Source organism: Falco rusticolus, chromosome 5 (assembly GCF_015220075.1).
Source record: "Falco rusticolus isolate bFalRus1 chromosome 5, bFalRus1.pri, whole genome shotgun sequence".
Classification (NCBI taxonomy): Eukaryota; Metazoa; Chordata; class Aves; order Falconiformes; family Falconidae; genus Falco; species Falco rusticolus.
Window position 1 is genome coordinate 85,243,036 of NC_051191.1, and position 20,444 is coordinate 85,263,479.

The 20,444-nt window shown below is 40.3% G+C and overlaps 1 protein-coding gene across 1 annotated transcript in view; it reads right to left on the reverse strand.

Moving 5' to 3' along the window:
- The window catches only part of F5 (coagulation factor V), a 34,824-nt gene that overhangs the window by 8,324 nt on the left and 6,056 nt on the right, over positions 1-20,444 (reverse strand). The window contains 15 exon segments of the mRNA XM_037387640.1: positions 1,205-1,384; positions 2,463-2,577; positions 2,579-2,677; positions 3,162-3,398; positions 4,478-4,537; positions 4,540-4,645; positions 6,558-8,499; positions 10,278-10,490; positions 10,901-11,051; positions 11,822-12,033; positions 12,464-12,566; positions 13,591-13,768; positions 15,492-15,657; positions 16,413-16,634; positions 17,558-17,701. Of these exon segments, the coding sequence (XP_037243537.1) occupies positions 1,205-1,384; positions 2,463-2,577; positions 2,579-2,677; positions 3,162-3,398; positions 4,478-4,537; positions 4,540-4,645; positions 6,558-8,499; positions 10,278-10,490; positions 10,901-11,051; positions 11,822-12,033; positions 12,464-12,566; positions 13,591-13,768; positions 15,492-15,657; positions 16,413-16,634; positions 17,558-17,701 (4,128 nt within the window).

Here is a 20,444-nt window from a genome sequence, read left to right on the forward strand (position 1 = left end):
AGAAGCCAAAAGCGGTGTGTGAGAATGTACGGGCCCTTCCTCTCACTTTCCGTGTGCGCCAGGAGTGCCCAGGATTGAGCAGGAAGCAGATATGGTTGAGGCTGTTTGCTGCACTTTTTAGAAAGCACAGTACATACCCTCATTGCTTTTCTTATATTCCTAGTTAGTACAGACATGAAAATTCTGGTTCCCATTTAAACAAAAACATAATAGATGTTACAGTGAAAAACATCGCCTTAAAAAGCTTAGTGAATAAATGTTCATTAAAATAAACTCCTATCATTCTAAGCCAATCCCATTATTTTGATCTCCTTGTTGCCTATTCTGCTGGTTTTTATTTTATTTTTTTAAACACCTGTGGCTAGCAATACAGGCTTTGTAAGTGCTGTTATTGGACACGTTCACTGCTGACAGTGATGGGCAAAGGAGTATATCCTGTGGCCTAATGAATGCTTTTAACCTATTTCCTTCCTCCCTGGACATAAGAATTCTCCTAGGGCTCACATTGGTTGTTCCTCTTCTATACTGCACTCATCTTGACATTACAAAATAAACCCCCACCATACTGAGCCAAATACCAATAGTATTTTGCAGCAGCTGTCAGTGAGACTGCAGTGGTACTGCAGCCTGGGGACACAGCAACAGGATTGCTGCGCTCTTGTACATCCGTCATTTCACAAGGGATCGGTGGCTGACACTATCCTACTGACTTCCCTTTTCCAGTACTCTGACCTTTACTGCCGGACACCTTCCAAAGCCAAGCCCAGCACGATGACCTACTCTGCAGACAGGAAAAGAGAGATGCAATAAAGGAGAGAAACTCGCTCCTGCTCACGTATTCTTTGAGTGCCGAGGAAAGTGGAAAACAGAAGGCAGTGCTACAGAACCTTACTGCTACTCATTTTCCATATATATCCCTTCTCATCGGAGAGGAAGACAATTGTCCAAGCATTTAAGTTTTGTCTATAACTACTCATATTTCCAGTTTTAAAAGACAGCCATGACACCTTTATTTCCCCCCTCCCACAGCACCGAGGGAGGTTCAAAGTGATGATTTTCCTTCTGACCATCATAGCCAAATGAACTCTAAGTGCTCTCAAACTTTTTCTTACTGTGCTCAAAACCAACTTGTGTTCACCTTTACATTGGTTCAATGGCAACAGACTGCAACGGTCACCCCTTAGAACTTTGCTCTGATACGTACCTGGAAGGAGTGTGTATGTACCAAGCTGGTGCTTTGGCTCTCCTTGTTCTGTGAAGGTCTGTCCATGAAAATGAACAACATGAATGTCTTTTGGTCCGCCCATATTCAGCAAATGCCATCGGACCAGTTCACCTTCATACATCCTCAAGCCTTGCAAATTGTAGGTAATCCCATTAATGGCTGAAAAAAAAAAATTACTGTGAGGAAAACCACTCACAAAGCTGGTCTTTTAAATTGCTAGAATGCAATTACTAAAATGAGTAAAACTTCTACTGAAGGGACGCATTTGGGAAAAACACCACTTTTTCCAATTCTGAGTGCTACACATTTTATGGTCTATGTACGCAATTCAGAAAAGAACCCGGGTGGACCTCACCAGAGAATCTGAGCACTCCCTTGCACACTGGCAGCCAGGAAAACAAGAAGATTTAAGAAATAAAAATGCCAGATGGGAACATGAAGCCAAAAGAAAGGACAGGCTATCCGAAACGTGCTGCATGCAGCGTACATTTCCACAGCTGTATAGTCACAACTGAATATTCAATTATAACTGATTCTATAGAGTGACATTTTCAAAAGGCAGATGCCACTTCTCAACGTGCCTTTTTCAAACATGATCACTTACAGCACACAAGCATCATCTTGCAGAGACAGAAACACAGAGTTTCGGTACTGACCATTATTCCAAAGAGAACAAAGGGCGACCTTTGAACAGGCAGCCACTTACTTCACCGTAACATGACTAAAACCTCTGTATCCACAGAGAGGGTCTATGAAGGGCTGTGCTACAGCTGCTTCGAATTCCTCAGTAGAACTAGTTGATTTATCAAATTATTACAATATTTTAAAATTTCAAAACCTTTCCAGGGTATTACCTTCTTACTGGAAAGAGTTTGTTTTTTTGTGTTTGGTGGTGTGCTGGTTTTTTTTTTTTTTTTAATGTGGGGCATAGATATATGTAAGTGTGAGAGACAAGTTTTCTGTTGAAAATTTCAGCTTAATATGTCCTTTCTTCATTTTAATAACTAATTTCTAGTCAATGCTAATCTTTACATATAAAACTATGACTATTATGGGAAGGGGAGATGGCAGGGGAGGAGCAGAGGGAGGGAGACAGAAAGAAAAGGAAAAAAAACGGTTTACATAATTAGCGTGTAGGATTTATGGATGTTCAAAGGCACTGTGAGCTGAGATACCTCCTCAAACACCTTTCCCTTTACCCCAATAAACTGAATATTTGGTAAAATGAATTAAGTACCATAGAATTTGTGGCACTGCTGCATTTCCTGGGCCTTCTCAGTACAAGGTCTTCTAGAACGTTTGTCAAAGTACCAGCTTTTCTCTTCATCAAAGACCATAAAAAGCAGAGAAAAAGTCTCGGGTGCTGTGCCTGCCATTGTTTGGGACATTGCTGAAGGTTCCTTTCTGACAGATCAGTATTGGCCCAATCAAACCAGAGTGAATATCTTTCTCCTAGGAGGTAATAAATTCATATTAGATGTAAAAGTGGATTATTCCAAAATACACCAACAACCCCATAGCATTCTGTAGAAATGCTTTCAGGTCCTAAAAATTAAAAGCAGATGCCAGAATTGCTGTTGCCTTATACCTTTACTTTCCCCTGCTCAGGCTAACCAAAGGGTTCCCCCAGTTTGAATTCTTCAAACATCTTATTAAATGTCAGATGGAACATCAGGCCCAAAAGACAGGATCACTATCCAAAACATGGCCTGCAGGTACATTTCTACAGCCACAGGAGTAACATCAATTTGGAGTATATAAAAACCCAACTGGATACGGTCCTGGACAACCTACTCTAGTTGACCCTGCCTGAGTGGTGGTGGTGGTGGTGGTGCCAGATTAGGTGATTTCTAGTTGGTCCCTTTCCAAAGTAAGTGTTTCTGTGATTCTGTTAATCAACCCCAGCAACACTACCACTTCTACTTGATTTTCTTACCAGGTTTAAATCAGAGTAGTAGATCCAGGACCGACAAGTTGCTCCTGACTGCACAGGTCCTGATCGCCTGTTTGCATACCACACGTAAATATAGCTGTTATTTGGCTGAACCTCATCATCTTCCTTAAACCAAGCAGTAGATTCATCGTCATAAATGCTTCCCTCAGAGGACTTTTCATAGAAGAGTCCATGAGCATGGAGGGAATATGGTCTGGATGCCAGATTCTTAAAATGAACCTAAAAAAAATATTTATATATATATATAAGTAGATTCTATTCAGCACATTCAGGCCTAAACGAAAATCCCAACACAATACATTCCCATGACCTCAAACCAGGGTCAAGATTTGCATGTGATTATAGGTTATGTTGTGCATGGTGAAGCTGCAGGGATAGCTTTTGGTATCTCCATGCAGTCACCCTCTTTGATGCAGGTAGTTAATTAAGAAGTAGAAAGCATGAGCCTAACTCCCTGTCTTCCACTGAAACTGGGTTCCTAGGAATTGTACTGCTGCCCTTCACACCTGGATATGCTTAGTTACAGCAGGCAGGGAACTGGGGAGTTTCTGCCTCATGCTTTGCTGCAGTTGCACTGAAGGAAGGCACAAACCCGTACAACTAGACCTCTGTATGTACCACTCTTACTGAAATCAGTGCTTCTCACTTATCCCAGAGAAGTATGTAGGTAGGGTGATGATCTACTTACCTCTCATTAGGGAACGACACTCACTCCCCAAGCTAAAACAGCCGCTTTCTTTTACTCATGTTTTTAAATGTAGCTCAGTGTGTTCCTGTTGTGCACTACTCCCAGTGAAATAAGCAGAAAGCAGTGAGATCTGCAAGTGAGATCTACTCTTCCCACCTAATTCCATCCCTGTGTGTTGGAGACTGGATGAAGAAGGACGAGAGAAGAGAAACTCTACAGCAATGTGCTTCCTAATGCAAATATACCACTGTATTGCCAGGGATACAGTTCCTCTCCATCCTTGTTTGTATTAGAACTGACCAACCCATTAAAGCAAAAGTTTTCAGAGAAAAAAAACCCACACTTTTTGGACAAATATATATACATTCATCTTGAATACAAATTTACTAATTTGTTTTAAAAGAAATAAGATGCTCTCTTTACATATATAAGTGGTATTTCAGTGCAATCTGGGTTTAAAAAAAAAAGTAGTTTTTTAAAAAAAGTTAAACTTAAATCTCATTTTACATTAGATTGATATGTCAGAATGGGTCCCAATATTAAATACTATGTCCCACTAAGATCACCATAAGAACCCTACCCTGTACACATATTCAAAACATGGACCTACCAGAATAACATCGTCTACTTCAGCTCGGATAACTGGCCCCAGGATGCCAAGGGTGTTCTTTTATATTCATCTTCATCCTGAAGAGTCGTAAAGGTACTGTCTGTATAGCTTTGGAAGATCACCTTATACGTGGTGCCATCTTTACAGGTTTTGTCATCCATCATTGTACTGAAAGGAAATCCCCAATTAAAAACCCACACACTGAATCAGAAATAACAGCTTGATGAAATCCGAGAACTCATAATGGCAGAAGCATTTTAAAATATAAAGAATAAACCACCAATAATGTCAGATGATTCTGACAAATCATTGCCTTGCAATGTTTAAGCAATTCTAGTTCTACAGTTGTACATGAGATTCTTCAAAGATTTGGTCAGCTTTCACTGGAAAATCCAAACTAATCTCTGGAAACCCACCTGAGATCTATTTTCCTTCTTAGCACTTAAACTTATAATCTGAATCGGAGCTTAGCTCAGAGCGTAATAAAGCATAGGTGGTGGTGCTCACTATCTCACAGTTGTACCTTCTCTGGAAAAGCCAACAGAAACACATTTTACTTCGATTATATCTGCATTTTGCAACACAGAGCTGGTAAGAAAAAAACAACCACCAACTTTCAGGCATTTGCACCATTCTCAGATCTTAAATAGAAGCACCAAAATGCTATTATTCTGATAAAACGTATTATCATTTCCTATAAACCTTGCCTTGTTGTCAAGTCTACAAAAAGCAGAATCTGAACCAAAGTCATCTGGTAGGAAGAAAGGGTGGTTTTCGGCTCTTCAACACACTGACACAGTATCTGCCACGGGCTCTTACTTTCACTGGAACTATTCACCTCCCACCAGCTGAGGATAAACCTCACTGGGGAGATCTGTACAGAGTTCTGAGCACTGGATTCCTTTATTTTGCAAGTGTGCATAGAAACTGTCTGTGGCTTTCTGCTGTTTTTGCAAAAAGTGTCATTTACCACAGACACAGATGAGGCAGGAGTAAACTTGAAGAATGCTGAAAAGGGTGGAGGGAAAAATATCAATCAAATAAAATAGAAATTAAATTTGAGAAATAATATATGTTTGGAGCTGAATTTTGTATAATGAAACCTTCTTGGCTCCTATTTTTGCTGCTTTTGATAAAACCTGAAGCTGCGGCAGTTTTGGTCTTGTTCATCAGCTTTTTGATGAAGAGCGACTAGGAATTCTACACATTGGTAGGGTGAGAACTGATCCTAATTTGTATGAATTAAGATAATGAATTTTTAGTACAGTTTTTCTCAAGTCACATACTCTTTTCTGTGGCATAGTGGCCAGTCTTCCCTGTCAAAATGTAAGAAACCCATTCACCTTTATGGTTTGTGATCCAGTCACCTTCTGAGTTCTCTAAACAGTAGGAACAACAATGCAGTAATTCATGCAGCTTTATTTTTACTTTAAGTATAAGGCAGTCAGTCACCAGTGTGGTTAATCACTTTGCACCTTTCATATATTTTTTAGTACTGCAGCCTTGTGAAGTTGGAAAGTGCTATTATCCCATTTCACGATACAGAACTGAGACACCAGAACCACTTCTTGTTAGGGCTGGAAACTGTGAATTCATCCTGCCTATAAGCACATCCTGTCTATATTAGATCAGCCAGTCCATGAAATTCCCGGGAAGACTTTGTACAAGGAAGTCTCTATCCTGTCTCTACTACAGAATCCGAGAACTCAAGGAGGAAGGAAAACAGGCCATTCAAGTACAACGAAACCAACTGGAAGTTTCCCTCGACCTCTTACAGTGGGTTTGTAAAATTCTGTTTCAATGAGTATTTCTAGTGAGTCTACAAAAGGGGGTTAAGGAAGAAAAAAAAAAAAAGGAAAAGAAGTTATTATTTGTGTTGCTCTTGATTACTGTAATCTCTCTGTGACATTCTAGGGGGGTGCCAGCCTCCCATGGAAAATGCTTAGGTTTCTGTGACTTGAGATGCTGGGAATCACATCGCACATTACAGATACTTCTACGTTTATCAGCATGTGAATCAACATTCTGCTAGTCTGTCACAGGATGGTGTACAAAATTAAAGCAAATTATTTAGCCAAACCTTTTTTTAGATCCTGCATAGTTCCAGCAGACCTCTTTAGCTGCAATATAGTATCTCCTCTCATTCCCTCTGCTACGCAGGTAATGTTCAGCGATGTTTTCTGGGTTACGTTGTTCGTTGATATTCACTTTTGGATCTGTCGTGTATGGGTCATCAAAGCTCACGTAATGGTATTCGTATTCACCACCGGATGTCTCCTCGCCGTAAGATCCTTCCGTAACATATTCGTAGTCTCCATTTTCTTGGGGAAGCCCAATCAAGATCGATGGCTTAAGCTGTCGAGGGGTGAGCGTGTAATTTAGTGACTCCCCGTGCCCGGCTCTACTAGGATCCACTGTGCGGTTGGCCTCACCGGGTGTCCCCGTGGCGTTAGTGCAACACGGTAGTGCCGTATTGTTGGCCTCGCCTGGAAACAACGTACGGCCAAACCCTGCCATGGGATTCGTGACTTTTGGGGGCTTTTTACTCCTTGGGCTCAGCAAGTGGGTCATTTTGGGGTATTCCTTTTTTTTCCTTCGGATCTTGATGAAAGTTCCAGATGTACTCAAAGTATCATTCTTGTTCCCCTCCTTTCCTTTCAGAGTTGGGTGCATGTGGCTCCCTTTCTGTTTTTCTCCCATTACATGTGAGAACCCTTGATACTTCTTCATATGCTTCTTATTTATGAACGCTGTACCATTTCTGCCACGATGATTTAACTTACCATGAACAGATTTATCTAAATTTGCCTCTAACCCCTGACTCTCTTTTGCAGACACCAAATTCCATTCCTCATTTGTCATTTTAGATGAGTATTTCCCAGCCCTGGGCAACGATGCCTCTTCTAGTAAGTTCTTCACTAGTGCAGGGCTGGAATTAGGGCTTATATTGCCTAACGTATGATCTAAAGAAAAAGTGTCTGCTTGTTTATCTTTGGATAGCTTGGGTTCAGAGAGGCTGGATGCATTAGACCCATCCTGTACAATGAGGTCCAAAGCAAGGGTCAAGTTAACTGCACGCATGGCATTTTCCATTTTGGTTTCCTCCTCTTCCAGTTCATCATCATAATCACTCGGCAGCTGGCCAGCTCCCACCATGGCTATATCGGATGTGTTCTCTGCACGATGCACTGGATGAGGTGCACTTGTCTTGTCAGAAAATGAGACATTTTTATTTCTGACGTGATTTAGAAGGGCATTCATCTGTTGGACAGTGTAAAACTTAATAGCCAGTGAGGCTCGCTTTTTCCTTTTCCTGTTAATGTTATAATTTCGTCTTCCTGTGCTTTCCTCTTGCTTCTTTTCTGAAACAGATTTACTGTCCTTTCCATCTGCTGGAAGCTCCTCTGCAACATTCATTTGGCCTTCCCCACTGCTCAGCAAGTGTTCACCTGCAGACACGTTACCATGATCTGTTTCATAATTGCTTTGGCTTCTCGTCTCAAATACCAAGTCAGCCTTTCCATCGCCTGTGCCAGCTAAAAATAAGTCCTCTTCTGCTGTGACTGATGTGTGGTTTGACTGGAATGTTTCAGCCTTGACTGGGGGAAGAGTAGTGACATGAGTTTCTAAGAACTTGGAGGTGTTTGTGGATTCACTGCTATTTACAGCTGTCAGACCTGAGCCAGCTGCCACCTCAGACCTCGTGTCATCAGTGCCTTCATACTGTTCCCAGGCCAGCACTGTGAGATTTTGGTTTTCTTCATTGCCTGATGCCTGCCTTAAGCTTCGGATGGAGTAAAAAGACGCCAGGTAATCCTGATAATCCATATCCTCCTTATCTCCTTCTTCTTGCACATCTTCTTCAGCTGAGGCAGAAACTGCCTTTTTATCAGTCTTGGTGGGACTGAAATCCACAACATCAAACATGTAATCTTCCTCATAGTCACATCTGGCATCTCTGAATCTCAGCCTCATGCCGTGACTCATCTCTGGGGTACCCCAGGATGCTAAAAGCCAAGTACCTGCAATCGAAATAAAAGTGGTTTTCTAATGTGCAGTAGTTACCAGAGTGAACGTTGCCTATCATGCAAGTGGTCAGGACAAGTTGCTGGGTTTGTTTCTACAGCACCTGCAGAGTGCTAATCCTCATCTGGGATTTCCACGAGCTCTCATTGATATGAAAAATAATTAATGTAAATAATTAAAAGCACACATGAATCAATATATCTAAGAGCTGGAGGTCTTCTCCACAGACTAGGCTGTACCTAGGACCCAAGTCCAAACATAATCCATGAAAGAGATGGACATCAAAAAGAAAGAAAGAAACAATATAAAGGATCCTATGTTTAGACCTGGATCTAAGACTGGGATCTTTCGAGATAAAGTTTTAATTTTGTCCTGTCCTTAGTATTGTATACATTGCCACCCAGATAGAACATTCTGAACAGAACAAATACATTCTGAGGCAATGTTGAGAAACATCTGACAAGTGTAGTATTTTAAAAGCTTCTGAATGCATAAAGAATGATCTTTAAAAGAATAAAGTAATTTGCATTTCCCATCTGGACACAAAACATTAAACTGCCAATCTGAGGAATCTCAGATTAACCTAAAGGTTTTAATAATTGCTCCAAAACTTAATCAGAAAGTAAAGTTCTTTATCTGAAACTAGACTCTGCAGAGTACAAAATACAATGTTTCCCTAAACAGCATCAAGTTCTTTGCTTGTTACAGCTTGGTTTTGGAACTAGCAGAAATGATGGAATAGACAGAATTAATCATCAGAAAACCAGCCTTTTTTATTAAATACGTCACATACAATTTTTCTGTATTTATCGGAGTTTGAAGTGACCTGCATAGATTTTCTGATTATTAACAACAGCCAATTCACAAAAGAAAACATGCCCTAGAGATGGAAAGAACAGATCACATACCAAAATCAAGCGAAAGTACAACTTCATTACTGGGGAGGTTTCCATAAAGTCTGATGGAGTTTTTATGATTCCCTAGTCCTGAACAATTAAACACACTTAACATCCAACATATTTTTAATTTATAAGGTCTTGATGCTGTGCAAGCACTGAAAACAAGCTTTGAGGTTGTAAAGAATTTGCTATTTAAATAGATAAAAGATACAAAAACCCTTGGTATTTTAAATAGGATAAGGATATCTAAACCTTATGGGATTTTAGGATGATCACTAAACACTCCCAGCCTTCAATCGAGAAGAATCTCTGTCCTTTTGCAGATGATTCCGTAAGTGTGGACTACATGGTTTCTAACATCACCTTTTCAAGATATGGTATCAATCCTAATTAGACATCGAGACTGATGGACCAGTAATCCAATTCAGTCAGGCAGACTTTACCATTGCTAAATGGCCACAAGCCTAAGGTGAGGAGGTGTAGCCACTTTGACAGTCTTGGCCTATTTTAGCTAGCTCAGGGTGGACAAGTATGTGGCAAAATTGGAGTTGACACTGGATTATTTCCAAGGACTACCTTAGAATTATTTTAAAGTGATCATTGCTAACCCCAATACTATTTGTTCATTGAAAACAAACAAACAAAAAGAGCCTCAGTATAGCATACAATTATGCTATGGGCTAAGTCTGTGTAGCCAACAAAACTCCATACACAAGAGTTGCACTGGGGAACAATTCAACATTTTCCAGCACCATGTTTAGCTAAAAAGCTTTCCTTCCTATTTAGGTAAGTTCTTACAGACTGGATAAAAAGAAAAAAAAAAAGAAAAAATAAGTCCTAGAAGAGCTGTCAAACACCATAGTTTTACCACTTACCAAGATTGTCCATTTCCACTGTGACTGATTCTCCACTCATTGGGAAAAGGTTCAACACATCTTCATATTTCCCTTGATACAAAAAAGAGTGCCCAGAAAGGCGAAGAGACACAATATCATCGTGAGTGCCAACACTGGAAAAGTGCCACTGAACCACATTGTCTTGGCAAAATCCCAGGATTTCACTGCTGTCAGACACATAGCCATTTATCGCTAAAAGGAAAGCAAAATAAAAGCGGTCTCAATATTTTCAGAGCAAGACTTTTAAAACCTCCTGTTCTGATGTCAGTCCACTTGAACTAGATTCACATTTGCACCTAGAAAGAGACTGGCACAGGACTGAAACCACAATAGCCTTGAAGGAGATTCCAGCTCTGGAAATAGCATTTCTAAGGCAGCAGGCTGCTACATCAAAGCCAAATAACCCCTGCCTTTGCTTCAGGTTCCAGAGTCAGCCTGGTCCCTAAAATATTGCATATTTCTGTATGGTGCCACCCGGCATGGTTAGAAGTTCACTGACTCTCTAGAGAATTCCTTGATTGCACTATAGCTGAGAAAAAGCAGTCACTGAACACTCAGGTTCACAGGAGCTTTGGCAATATTCAGCTTGATATCCCACTCACTGTGCATTATGTTCGAGTTATAGAACTTGGGATCATCCCTTTTAACACTGGCAGGGTTGCTGCAGTAGTCCTTGATGTTATCCTCTATGTACCAGCTCTTATTTTCATCAAACACAGCAAACATTGCATGCTGCTCCCCATCTGCCTTTTTCTGAAAGACAATCGATACAGCAGTTACATTTTATGAGCAGAGACACGTATTAAGGACACAATCCTACTGTCTTTCTTACTATGTAAGCAACATGAGCTTCACCAGAGCTGCCGTAGGCGTGATCCAAGGGCTAAGTTAAAGGGAGTAGGGGGTCAAGCCTTCAAGGTCACAGTCCTACTACTGCAACCAAGCTGTGGTGGAGCACTGAGCAAACCACTAGCACTGCTGATACACAGATGGTGTACAAGTGGGCTCTCTGTAAAAGGACCAGTCTCCTGGTTTGAACAGAGGACAAGCTTTTGACATTTTTTTCTCCCAAGTGATGCTCAAGTCTTTGCCAAGCAAGATTTCAACAGATCTCTCAGAACTCTCCTTTGCTGTTTGCATTGTTCTGGATTCAGTGATGTCTGAGACCGTAAGACCCTGTTGAGTTTTATCTGTTACAGAAAGGGACCAGCTCAGATCTGAATGTCTTTAGAGTGTGAAGATATAATGGCAGCAGGGAAGTTTACTATCAAGTCTAGAAACAGACTTTCAAGTCAGGCTGACCTTCTGTTGAAATGCTGCTCTTGCTAAGAAAATCAGAATACAATTCCTCTCCGGCTGCGGACAGTTAAAGGACTTTTTCTTCAAGTCATTTCTTCAGAAGGCTGTTGGCTTAATTGCTGCCTACACAACCGTTCTTGAAGGGGAGCAAAACCAAATTCACTGTAGATCAAATCATATTATCTAAGCAAAACCTCTCTCTAAGAGGTTGTCAAACATGTTACCTGCACACCCTTCTGCGTCAGTGCTTCACTTTTACAAATCAGAAGTGGGCCAATCAGTCCAGAGGCTATATCCCTCTCAACATCTACAGCGCTGTGATAGAGCCTTGTAATACACTGTGCATCCTGTGCCGTAGGTTGGTCCGTTTTAGTAATTTTCCATTCGTAAGTGTACGTCTTCCCTGGTTCAATTCCTTTACTCTGGGTGTCATTGCCTAATTAAAAATAAAGGAGAACAGTAATGACACAAACTCAGAACCAGATCTTTATATAGATCTGCAGGCTCTCTCTCTGTACACACATCTCTCTCTCTCTTTATATATATATATAGGAGCACCTTGCAATGAAATTGGTGCAGTTATGCCATTTCAAGCTACCGCTGAGATAAGTTCAGCACGAACTTCTCTCTCTCTCTAAAATCACAAACAAGAACAGAAAATTAAGACACCAAAAAAGGGTGTTTGCTCACACTTTGCAGATAATACCTTGGTTTCTCTACAAGGCAACACAACAGGTCAGCAGAGGCAGTGCATAGAACGGAGGTCTCCCAGCCATGCACGTTCCAAGCCACAGCATCTCCTTCAAAGCAATCAAACCCTCCACAGCAGTAAGAGGTATGCAAAATCTAATTCACAAATTTCTTACCTGTGGGACCCAGAGGATAATCAGCTCCTTCTGCATTCTTGGAAAGTGTCACTCCATGGAAGTAAATGCTGTAGGGTCGACTGGCCTTATTTTTGAATACAATCTATATTGATAGGCAAATGAAAAAAGATAAATCTAGTATTCAGCAAATCCTTGTCTGAATACATATCGGAGTTTCGACTACAGTAAAATTTGCCTGGTTTCAGCCTGGGAAGTGTTGGAAAAGCAAAAGGATATCTTAAAGATTGTCTGATAATGTAAACCCACAGTCTAAATGCAGCTGGTACCCTGCTGCTGGGCTTTGTAGAGCCCATTGAGTGAAGTTCAGCTTCTTAAACCTGGTCTCTGAAAAAAATCCAAAAAGAACACTTGTTCTTCCAGCTACTAGGCACACACTACCTCAGGGAATATGAGGTTGCTGACTAAAGTTCTTATGAAACTTCAATATGGGAGAAACCAAATCTAAACAGATTTTAAACCAAATTTTGTCCCAGATTCCAAGACCCATAGAGGATACAGGAGGAAAAGACAAAAATGTCAAAACCAGAAAAAAAGAAGGAATATGATAAATTCAAATTCCGAGTCACAGAGTCATGGTGGCAATTAAAGGTCATGAAACATTGTAATGCATCGGTAAATGACAACAGAAGGACAAGTGGAGACAGTAGTATACGCCTGTGATGCAAATACATTGTAGTTTCATTTCATAATACCATGAAAGAACATTTAACTATGAGAACTGAGTACCATTGTCTAAAACAGCCAGAAAAAATAACAACGTAAGGAATGAGGGGCTCATGAGTTTGGCCTCACATCCAAATCCATCCAGAAGTCCAACTGGGTCTAGCTTTCTTCCATTTTGGACCAGTGTCAACATGAATTTTACAAAGAGTGTGAATGAAGTGTGTTTATGTTGTAAAATAAAGCACAATCATGGAAACTATAGAGGGAATGCTGAAAAATTTCAGCTAAACACTGTCACTTGTGATGATACCTTTCAATAGGGCCAGTATTTATAACATTAGCTATATTTTTTGACAAAAAGCACATATCAAACTAGTTCTTTTGTGTCCTTGGCCAAGAGAAAACTATGTTGTAGCATAAATCTCTGAATTTATGTTACTTACTTTGACTTTGTCATTGAGTTGAGCTCTGATAATAGGGCCCAAGATTCCAGTTTCCTTGGGACGAGGATTGTCCAGACGTTTAGTGAAGCTGGCATCAGTATATTGCCTAAAAATAGCCTTTTTATACTTTTTACCTATGAGGTTTGAGAAGTTGTCCAAGTGCTGTGTTTTATAGTGTCTTAAAAATAAAGGAAAAGGCAAATGATCAACAAAACTTGAATAGTGATGTCTATCAGAATAAAGGATTAGTACTCAAGCAACTGGTAGAAACCTCACTTCTTGAAAAAAAAATCCAAACCCTAAACTAACCTAATGCTTGTCCCCTCAAATTCTAACCTAAATTAGGTAAGAAGAAGCTTGGAACATTATCTGTGTTTTAGTATCACATTTGACCAATTGCTATCAAAGTTTACGTTTCATTTAATAGAGTATACATGCAAGAAAGAAACAAACTGAAGCAGCAGCTACATTTTCAAGATAAGATAGCAGAAAACAGTCTTCTTTTACAAAGGCATAGTTGAGGATAGAAAAAAAATAAACAATTTGCTTAGAGTCTAGGACTCTAGGAGAGACAAGAACAGAAAATCCCAGTCAAGCACCATACAGTGTTACACACAGGTTTAAAAACATTAGGATTGTTAATCGGGAGAGCAAAACTAGGATAAATACTGGGAAGTAACACAGAGTAACATATTCGTCCTGGTCACCTGCACTTCAAAAAAGGTTACTGAATAAACTCTGTAATTTTGAACAAAGGAGGAAAAATCAGAGCACAGAGGCAGTTAAGTAATGCCATGTAACTAGCTAGGAAAGATACAGAAGTTTGCTCCACGCAGTACAAGAGCAAATAAGAAGAGAAGCAAGTCATACCAAAGAAGGAGAAATAATCAGAGAGTTGTGTGAACACTAAATTCTAAGTATATGAAACCGGAACCCCATAGAGGGTATGAAATTTGTCTTGTTCTGCTGAAATCCTTAAAGGTTCTTACGAACATCAGCTTGTAGAGTCACCAGTACTCTAGCAGTGGGGAACTGACACTGCAAATTTAACGTTACAGTGCCGGGCAGCGCTGCGTACTATGACCTCATGTATGTTAGAGAATTCCTTCTATTTATCTTAAGTTGAGCAAAATAGCCCAATATGCTTACTTGTTATGATTTTTACTACATCTACAATGGTGCCATGCAAAGGTCATTTATAGAGACGCTTCTCTTTCTCCCATTCCCTAAACAATTTATTGTACTGGACTTTTTAAAAACTTTTATTCTCCAGAAATATTCCCTCCCTTCCTCTTAAGGACTGTTTATTTCAGCAGAACTCAGGTTGAAAAGTAATTTAGAAAATAGGCTTGTATGCTACTTCAGGCATTTCCTAAGTCCTTTTCATATTTTGGGCTCCCCATCAGAGGCAAAAGGAGGTGTCCACTTTGGGGCTCCTCAGCAAGACAGTTATTAATACTTTCCAGTCCAGTGGAGGGTCACCGTGGTTATTAGGGAGCTAGAGCACATGACATAGAAGCAAAGTCTTGGTTTATTCAGTTGTGTGGAGACACGGCTAAGGGAACATCTTATCTTCAACTATCAAATAGGACATCAGAGAAAACAGAACCAGACTCTTCTCAGAGATGCACAGTGAAGAAATGAGACACAATGGACACAAAGTGCAACATGAGAAAGTCTGATTATATATAAGGAAAAAAATTTTCACTCTGATGTTGCAAAGGCGCCCAGAGAAGTTGAGGAGTCCTCATCCTTATAGACAGTAAAAACTCAAGTGGATAAGGTCCTCCTGTGCAAGTGGATCCAACTTTGCCGTTGGATCCCCAGAGGTCCTCTCCAACCTGAATTATTTTGTCATTTCATGTTAACATTCTATATTATGTTGACAAATATTATTTTACCTATCAAGGCTGTCTGGAATATTTGGGGCATAATCCCAAGTAATTTCTTCTGCAGCAATGAAATATTCCCAGCTTTTGATCATAAGACGTTCTTTATAGGAGAGACGACTCTTCTTCACCTCCTTGTCCCCACAGTCTCTTACAGTGAGGTAACCATGCATTCCAGCTAATTGAGAAGAAACAGTACTATAGTGATTTTCCATTTTATGCACCCTTACCACTTCAGCTGCATTTCACACTTCTTTAGCTAGGCTGCCAGCAAGTGTTTGTTCCTCGGATTGCCATCTTTTCAGGCTTGAAAAGCCTGAATCCATGTAGACTATATATAGGCCAGGAGCCTTCCAAGGAGCCCACATTAACCCAACGGAATACAAAGGTTCTCTCAGCTGGCCCTCTTTGAGGATACCAGCTGAACAGATAAAAAGCTTTTTACTTTCCTGCTGTTTGTTTTTTTTTCCAAAACATATCGTCCAGCTCTTGTAGGAGAGACATTTCTCTCATTCTTTAAAACAGAATTCTGATCACTGCTGAGAGATACTCACTTTCAAATCAGGAACAGCAAATATTTTAATCAGATTGAGTAACTCTTAGCTGAAAGTGCTCACTTTCTCAGGAAACGGGTGGTTCTTTACTCATTTTATAACGGTGCTTATCTGAACAGCTCACAGACTTAGGCACTGGAGTACAGATTCGCTGTTGCTCTGTGATCTGCACACAGCAGTAAAGCTGCAGATAAGAATGCCTTTTAGCTTAGCACGTGCTTCTCATCCCAACAGAACGCCCTGTTCTGCAGTGGTTTCTTAGTGAACTGACAACCATCTGAAACACAGTAACTGTACCAATTGCAAAACAGTATAAGACATTTGGGACATAAAGAAGAGAAGGACAACTCTACAGTTGCCTAATAAATAGTTTCCTTGCCTTGCAGGTGCTTTTGGACAAGAGAAGATATCAGCCACCTTCCTTCCTCACTCACTGTCATGTTTACTGTGGTTGATGCTCCTCCCACTAGGTTAATGGTGGAAACTCGGTGATGTCTTTGCTCCATGGACTGGCCATTGATGTGAATGGAGAAGATTTCTGGCTTGGAACTCATTCCTATCAAATGCCAGCTAATGTTGTCATATGCACAAGCCTCTAGATCTGAAAGAGAAATGACAGCAGGGTTCAGAATACAGGCCAATAATGCAAGTTCCCTATGCCCACTAGGTCTGAAATGAATCTTTGATCAAAACATTTAAAAAAATAATCACTCCTGTGATCAGTGTTTGCAACAAGAGCAAGTTTCAGAAGCTTGTAAATGGAACAGATACCAAAATCCTGTGGAAGCCAGTGGAAGCCAGGTGTTTAAATCTCACATGCAAGTGACAGCCTGACTTAAGTGAGCTGGGGAAGAAGCAAGAAAACCAGCAGCCTCTTTTGGAAAGCTGATCTGTCTTTGTTTGGAGGAAAAAGGAGAAAAAAGAGGAGAGACAAGAGAAAAAGGCAAGGATCAAAGCTAAATAATAAGGTTGTATCTAATGACAGTAACTGCCTTATCTAATACTTGTTTAAAAAAACCCACCTAAGACAGTCTTTTGTATTTGTTGAATGGACTGGACAGAGATATGAAAGTAGTTACTTAGGAGAACAAGGGGAAAACACTAGCAATAGAATAGCCCATTACTACCTTCCTAGTCTTCCCACTTAATTGTCTAATTTAATGGAAACGGATTTTCTACATGCAGGAAGTTCTTCACCTAGTATGTTCTATATCCTGTAAAACTAGCAGTTCACTTAACATCACTCCCATCAGCTGAGTAAAAAAAAATTGAAGGATTTATTATTCTTTTAAAGTTAGCAACCCTGTTCTTCAAGCAAAACTATTCCAAGAAGTAATTCTGTAATTTCAGCAATATGGCACGACTTCCTTCCAGCACATAGGTTCTCTTCTAGAATTTAGATGCTCATAGACTTGCTCTAAAAAAAGGCTGTATCACATCCCTCTGCATTCCTGTTCTCTTGCATAAAAAGCACACAGAGTCTTCACCAATGTTAATTTCATTTCACATAAGCCTGAACAGTACCTGGTAACGTTCCATCAGCATAGCCATTAATTGTGTACTTGAGTGATGCTGATCTTTGCCAACTCTGGTTTTCGTCAAACACACCAAACATCAGTACATATTCCTTGTCAAAAAGTTTCTGTGACCCATCCTCATTTAGGCTTCCTATGAAGAAGAAAGAACAAGTCTTAATTTGAAGTAGTAGTAAAGCAATTTTCACATCAATGAAGTGGCATTAATACGTATTTAATAAGCTTGCTTCAGCTGTTAACATGTACTGGCTAAGCCTGACCAAAACAAGACCTTAGGAATGCTCATGAAGTTATTTTATTTCTGAAAGTACTTTTTGGTTGGGTAACCACGAAATCAAAGGTCTGTAATATCCTAGAGGAGATTAAATAACATGTAATTAATTGTCTCAGACAATTCTGGCAATATGTTGTAGGGATCGCCAAACAGCCTTCCATCCACAGTCAGACACTGGCCTCTGTTTTGAGACTGTGAGGCAAGAAGAATGACGGCAGTCACCTGCAGCATGAACACTGCCTTTTCAAGAACCCTGCAGAGGTTATCAGCTCCTTTAAAAAGCATAAAACCAACCACGCAGCAAACAACCTTTACATACAAAAGACTTTGGCAAATACTGCTGAATGGGATTGGCTATAAGAAACCATCTAGCTGAGATTGTAATACAGGTGTGATTTCTATCAACATGTAGAAATCATTCTGGACATGCCACAAAGAACTGGTGTGATTTTACTGATTCTTTCTGTAGATTTCTCACATCAAAAACTTCCATTTGCTACCTTCAATACATAATCAGGGCTAAAATAGATGTCCCTCTGGACTGCAAAACCCAAAATTTGGGAACTTGCTGATTATTCTACTTAGGGTGAGACACTGGCGGTGGAAGCAGTTATCTTTAATGCACTCCTTTTTATTTATGAGAGGCTACAAAGTCCTGTTTTCGTGCACAAAGGAAGTCTCAGATCAACAGAGGAATTGATCTGCTTGTCACACAAAGAACATTCAGTCAGTGCTTTAACTCAACAGCCCACTTTTTATAACCTTCCCAGGTTATACCACCTACACTGCTTTAATGTGTCAAGCAGTGGTGGGTCAGCCCCAGCCGGCAGCCAAGCACGCACACAGCCACTTCAATGCCTCCCTGCCCCCAGCAGGACAGGGGAGAGAACAGGAGGAACAGAAGTGAGAAGACTTCTGCGTTGATGAAGGTGGCTCAACAGGTGAAGGAAAGAGGGGAAAAAACCCAAGCAACATGAAAGCAATCACTCATCATCTCCCACAAGCAGACTGATGCCCAGCCAGTCTCTCAGGAACAGCCACCCTGGAAGTCAACACCCCTCATTCCCCCCTGCACTGCTGCTTCTTCCTCTGCCTCCAGTATTTATTGCCAAGAATGACATTACATGGTATGAAATATCCCTTTGGCCACTTTGGTTCATCTTTCCAGCTGTGTTCCCTCCCAGTCTCTCACCTACCCCCAGCATGTTAGCTAGGGAGGTCTGAACAGGAAAAAGAGAAAGCCTTGACACTATGCAAGCACTGTTCAGCAATAGCTAAAACATGAGTGTATTACCAATGCTATTCAGCCACAAAGCCAAAACACAACACTGCAATGAGCTGCTGTGAAGAAATGTAACTCCATACCAGCCAGACCAAACACACAGCATGCTGCACGCCTACCACATGCAGTGCCCAGCCAAAGAAACCCTGTTCAGAATTCTTAAAAATGTGAATAGTTAGCCATTTGTCTTTGCTGTAGCTAGAAATATATGTTCAAATTGTCTTGAAGGTAGCGGTCAGACCAATCCATCTCAAACTCACATTCAACTCAAGTCCACAATATATGCGTGAATTTGAGAAGCCTGAGAAGGAAGGAAAGCAAGTAATTCCAAAGCATTTGTCCAGATTAACTCCAACAGTACACCATAAAATGCACACACATACACATGAACACAGACAGAGAAAACCCAAGCAAATTAGGAAAAGAACAAGTCCTATATAATACTAAAAGCCCTAATTCTCAAAAAACTTCAGGAGGAACATAATTAATATTAATGCTACTCCTTCACAGTGATATGAGTGTGTTCTGCAATTAAGTGGATAGCTATTGGTGAGAAGAGTTCCTCCCTTGCACAACCCACACTGAACCAGTTTTATGTTTACTTTCAGGAAAGCTTCAAGGTCCAAGTCCATGCAGTCTATACAAAATGTTTGAATCAAACTGCAGGGAAAGAGGATGAAGCTAAATAACTCACAGAGCTTTCTTAAAGCTTAAAAGAAGGATATTTAACTTGGAAAAATTTAGGATTTAAGGGACCAGGAAGCAGTTTAAGTAGCTTACACAGTGGCATGCTGTTTCAGTCTTCCTTGCATTAGTGGTTATGTACCTAGCAGCACATTTGCAAGTCCAACAAGACACCAGTTCATATTAGTGGAGATGGAATTCAATGACCCAAACTGCTAAAATCTCAAGTCCCTAATCACATGCAAAGCAATTTTTGAAGACTTTTAATCTGTTCATATTTGGCCATATTTTCAAATGACTAGCAAAAGGCACATACTGCTCTGCAATTTCAAACCCTTGTTACAGAGGAGAGTGGGCTACAGCCTCTTAATCAGTCAGACTTTAAAAAGCATGGGTAAAACAATTATTGCCTGCCTTATTCTCCGGAATGGCTAAACCATTTTGAATGAAGCTTTAAAAATATTTATTCTAAGGCAGAAAATCTAAGGTCATATATTCAGCAGTTAAGCAACTGAATATGCAACCAGTACAGGCAAATGTATTTATTAATAGCGCTCTCTGACCATCCTATAAATGATAGGAAGGATTTGCATGAAAGCTGGCATTTAAAACCCTTAACATCTACATGGTTTTCAA